Source organism: Atta cephalotes, assembly GCF_000143395.1.
Source record: "Atta cephalotes unplaced genomic scaffold scaffold00005, whole genome shotgun sequence".
Classification (NCBI taxonomy): Eukaryota; Metazoa; Arthropoda; class Insecta; order Hymenoptera; family Formicidae; genus Atta; species Atta cephalotes.
Window position 1 is genome coordinate 3,727,890 of NW_012130069.1, and position 5,799 is coordinate 3,733,688.

The 5,799-nt window shown below is 31.5% G+C and overlaps 1 protein-coding gene across 1 annotated transcript in view; it reads left to right on the top strand.

Annotated features, from left to right (window-relative positions):
- The window catches only part of LOC105626590 (fatty acid synthase-like), a 15,471-nt gene extending 10,588 nt beyond the window's left edge, over positions 1-4,883 (top strand). The window contains 8 exon segments of the mRNA XM_012207883.1: positions 341-639; positions 721-1,131; positions 1,449-2,086; positions 2,088-2,468; positions 2,628-2,872; positions 2,942-3,638; positions 3,758-4,580; positions 4,711-4,883. Coding sequence (XP_012063273.1) covers positions 341-639; positions 721-1,131; positions 1,449-2,086; positions 2,088-2,468; positions 2,628-2,872; positions 2,942-3,638; positions 3,758-4,580; positions 4,711-4,883 — 3,667 coding nt within the window.
- Positions 4,884-5,799: the final 916 nt, after the last annotated feature.

Consider the following 5,799-nt stretch of genomic DNA (forward strand, 5'->3'; position numbering starts at 1 on the left):
TATATATATATATATATATATATATATATATATATATATATATATATATATATATTTCAAGATATTGTACATATAACTTCTTATCCCCAGCTCAATAACAACTTGTCCCACAATGGAATAAGTTGTTACAATTTATCTACTGGTAGAAAATTTTCAGTATTTAAAGACAGATACAAATCAGAAAGAAATTGATCTCATCTATGTACTTGAAGCAAAATGCGTGGTCATTCATTAATTTAAATGTATATATTAGTACGGAAAAAAATTGCTAAACAAAAATTGTAACTTACCTCGGTCTCTTCCCTAATAAATAAATTAACATATTTTAACATCTTACTAGATGGGACCATTCCGAAGATTGGTTTATACCATGCTGCAAAAAGTCTATAAAATCCAGAGAAAGATATATTGAAATTTTACTCGACGATTTGGAATACGAATATATGAGCGGTTATATAATTGATGAAAAAAACTTACTACCTACGGCAAGTTATCTTGCATTCGTTTGGGAAACTATTGGCATGATGAAAGGACAAACGCATACAACAATACCGATAATTTTTCAAGATGTAAATTTTATTCATGCTGTCCATTTATCGAAACATAATGCTATACAATTAAAAATTATAATTCAAAAAGGTATTAACAAGATAAGTTAACATAAAAATAGTAATAATTGTAAAAATTATGTGTATAAACGAATATATAAAAATATTACAGATGGAAAATTTGAAATAATCGAAGAAGATAGAGTTGTTGTGATAGGAACAGTGTATGAGACGTCAAATCCCGAAATGACTTCGACAGATCTATTATGGGAGAATGATGAAGAAGAACATATGACTGCTCAAGATATCTACAAAGAATTGAAACTGCGCGGTTACCAATATAGTTGCTGGTTTCATGGATTAAAGAGTGCCTCTATATCAGGCAAAAAAGGACATATTATTTGGAGAAATAACTGGATAACGTTTATAGATGCCATGTTACAGATTAATATTTTAGGATATGATACTAGAGATTTGTGTGTTCTTACGAGTATCCAAAAATTAGTGATCAATCCTATGCTTCACAATCAAAAGTTACGAAACAACACAAATGATGTAGAAGGTATAACAAAAATAAAAAATCGTAATGCTTCATTTACTAACAAAGAGGCAGATTTTGTTTGATACTGAAATATAGTATAAACAAAATCTCTATTACATAAAATATATTACACTTTAGATGTCTTCAGAGATGTCAAGGTTTACGGATTATCGCTGTATTGTAATCCATTACTAATGTCAATTCTAGTGCGCTCCTCGCCCTGATAAAATGAACGGCAAGATTCAAAATATTGGCATTTGTAATAGATTACAACACGATGATAATTCACAAATTTTTTGGTACCTCTAAAGATAATAACCCGTGAAAGTCTCAAAATTATTTTAGATATCTTATTACAGAATTACAGGTACAAATATACAAAGAGATAGACATGATTACAGCTGGCGGAGTAGAAATACAAGGTCTTAAAGTCACTCAAATTACTCGTCAGAAATTAGTTCAAGATGTTGTTACCGAAATATATACATTTGTAGCTCATTGTGATCGCGCTCAGATTTGTTTATATGAAGCAATTCGAATAGCGGTGCAACTCGCAGTGGAAAATCATCAAATTGTCAAAGTGAAAGCTGTCGAGCTAGTGGAAGATGAAGATGATGTTGCAGTAGAATGTCTCTCATCTTCATTGCTAGTTAAAGCATTCGATGAAACTCCATTGATACAAACGAATATCACTTTATTAACATCGTCGAATCGTTTCAATCCAGCAGATTTATCGCCAAATATTTCAATCGAAAATTTCAAGAAATCATCTATAAATGACAAAGCTCTGATAGTTGCTGGATTCAATCTTTTGAGCAAAAAACAATCTTCGTTAAAGCGACTATTATCATTTCTAAGAGAAGATGGTTACTTGTTAACGCGTGAAAAATGTAACGTAATTGACTATAAGAAATATTTACAACAATACGAATTAAATGTTATTCTTGAAAAGCGCACTGATAAAGAAATGATTGTGCTTCTGAAAAAAAAAATTTTCTGTGAAAGAAAGAATTATTGTCTACATAAATAATGATAACTTTAATTGGCTAGAGAATCTAAAGCAGCTTTTGAGCGATGAGAACAAGCTCGATAAGAATAGCAGAATTATAATTGTAGGACAGGGAGATTTTAAATGTGGTTTATTAGGTTTTATTAATTGCTTAAGAAAGGAATCAGATAGTGAATGTGTTAGGAGTGTACTCGTTCAAGATGAAGAAGCTCCTAAATTCTCTCTTCAAGATCCTTTTTATGTACAACAATTAGAAAAAGATATGACCATTAATGTATTGCGAGCTAATAAAACTTGGGGATCGTACAGATATTTAAAATTAATGCAATCCGAAGCCAGACCTGTATCTACCGCTCATGTTTGTCAAATGGTACATACAAATCTTTTCAAGACATGTCGCTCTCATTGTAGTAACATTATATCTTATCTTTTAAATGCAAAATTTTACATAACGGAAAGTTAAATACTCATTCATGAAGTTTCTATTAAAAATTCTGTTTTATGTACACAAAATTTTGTTCCTTCATAGGTTCGGGGTGATTTAAGTACATTCTGTTGGATAGAAAATAATCGATCAATCATGTTTCGTCGTGAGGATTTAGTGCACGTTATCTATTCATCTCTGAATTTTAGAGATGTAATGTTTACGACTGGTAAATTAACATCTCATGAGGCGATTTTAAAAGGACGATTATTTCAGTCTTTTTCTCTTGGAATGGAATATGCGGGATGGGATGCTAATGGACAACGCGTAATGGGAATTTGTGATACTGAGTAAATAATAAAATTAGTATGCAATATCATAAATCAAAATTGAAACTAAATGAAAATTATTCCTTCTAGTTCTATAGCAAACGTCGTTGTAAAAGATAAAGATTTGTGTTGGAAAATACCCGACGCATGGACATTTGAAGAGGCGGCAACGATTCCATGTGTTTACAGTACAGTTTACATGGCCTTATACATTTATGGAAAAATGAAAAAAGGCGATAAAATACTTATACATTCTGGAACTGGCGGCGTTGGACAAGCAGCTATTCATCTCGCTCTCAACGAAGGATGCGAGGTGTTTACTACCGTAAGCACGGAAGATAAACGGAATTTTATTAAAAAAATGTTTCCCATCATTTCGGATGGACATATTGGAAACTCTCGAGATATTAGTTTTGAACAAATGATAATGCAGCAAACAAAAGATCGCGGAGTCGACATCGTGTTAAATTCATTGGTAGAAGAAAAATTAATCGCATCCGTTCGGTGTTTGGCGCAAAACGGTCGTTTTTTAGAGATTGGCAAATTTGATTTTGTTTCTAATAATCCTTTAAGTAGGTGCATGTTTCAAAAAGGTATTAGCTTTTATGGAATTATGTTGGAGAATATATTCACTGGTAATCGCAAGTATACGGCCCTATTGTCCAAAATGATAGCCGATGGTCTAAAAAATGGAACAATCAAACCATTTCAAGTACTAAAAATTTTTCCTAAAACAAATATCGAAGAAGCTTTTAGGTACATGGCGAATGGAAAGCATATGGGAAAGGTATGCTTATATTGACTAATAGTAACAAAGAATAAATAAATTTATTTATAAATATCTTTATATAAACTTATTTCACATACCTATATTGAACACTTTTAAAATATGATTTATTTTTCTAGATAATGATAAATATTCACGAAAAGGATGAACCTTTTAATAAGCATATTCTCGCATATCGTCGCTATTATTGTCTCAGAGATAGGAATTACATTATACTAGGAGGTCTGGGCGGATTTGGCTTAGAATTAACCGATTGGCTTATATTTCGTGGTGCCAGAAATGTCATTCTGATTTCAAGAAATGGAATAAAAAACGGTTATCAACGTATGAAAATTCGATTATGGAAGTCATATGGTGTAAACGTTTTGATTATCAAGAATATTGATATTGCTGACTTGAAAGATTGCGAATATCTTTTACGAACTGCGGAAAAAGAAGCACCGGTAGATGCAATATTCAATCTTAGTGTAGAGCTGAAGGACAACGTCCTCAAGAATCAAACAGCAGAAACATTTGCAGTACCCTTCCAATCGAAGGCTCGAGCAACGCAAACGTTGGACACACTTTCTAGGAAAATCTGTCTGAAACTGCGGCATTTTGTAGTATTTTCTTCTGTTTCTTGCGGCAGAGGAAACGCTGGACAGACTAATTATGGTATGGCCAACTCCATCATGGAAAGAATTTGCGAGAAGAGAGCGGAAGAAGGATTACCTGGATTGGTGATTCAGTGGGGAGCTATTGGTGACGTGGGTCTTATCGGAGACATGCAGAAGAACAATAAGGAAATAATTATCAATGGCACTTTACGGCAAAAGATATCATCTTGTCTTAACGAGCTCGATAAGTTCTTACTTCAAAGCTGGCCGATTGTGAGCAGCATGGTTCTAGCTGAAAAAACAATGAAATTTGGAAGTCTAATAGAAACAGTTGCTAATATTTTAGGTAGGTATTCCTACGGAAACTTTTTTATGCAAATACTTGTATTTATTTATTTGCAGTTTACGAAAAATGCACTATAATATGGATCATAATAATTTTTTACTATATATATTATTATATTATTATTATACAGATCTAAGTAACATAAAGGCTATAAATCCAAATTCATCTTTGGTCGAACTTGGAATGGATTCTGTGATAATCATAGAAATCAAACAAACTCTGGAACGAGAATTTAATATATTTTTCACAGCAAAAGAGATAAGAAATCTTACTTTGGGGAACTTTATAAAGATGTCCGTTTAATATTCGAATAAAAATGTATGAAAATACTTATTCGAATATACTTCTTTTTTACTCGTCAAGAAACAAATTTAATGTCCACATACCATAATGAATGACGCGCTCAAGATATCTTATAAAATGTTTATAATATTATTGTGATGTAACCGAATATGGCGCTCTATCAAATAAATATTTATAAATAAAAAATGGGGTAAATTTCTGAAAGGGTAAACATAACTCTTCGATTTTATTATCGATTACTACTATATTTTGGTGTGCTAATTACAAATATGATCATGAAAATTATCGACAAAATTCATTTTGACAGTCATTTGCTGCGCAATCTGGCTAAGCATCCTCTTATTTAGAAGCACCTCCTTTGTTTAGGAACGCACGACTTTCATGCAAAAGCGATTCCCACTTCATCTTTTCCCCCGCTGCTTAGAGGTATACGAATTCCGTGCAAAATGACTTCCATTCCACCTCCCTCCTCCTCTGTCAAATAAGAAAAATTAAGTCAATGTGTAGTATCGGCGATTGCTTCGCGTGTAACAAAATACTGGTGTATGTCTATTTGTATAAGCATTTATGTATAATGCGTAATGAGGTTTATTTATCGTTAAATCACGCATAATGAACGATCATGCATTGACCTTTATTAATCAGTTTTTCATTAATTAGTATTATGGAAATTACAAAATAATAGAGAACTTCTGTATTCAATTTAACTCGTTTTATTGTGTTATATTTATTATTCACATATGTATCTGTCAATACATATTTGCTTACTAAATTATGCAATTTTGTTTCTATAACATAAAATTTTATCTTCACATTCCATTTTAAACTTCACATTCATTTTTATTTAATCATATGAAGCATAAATAAATTACGAATAAACATAAATATGAAATTATTGATTTTTATGATATATATA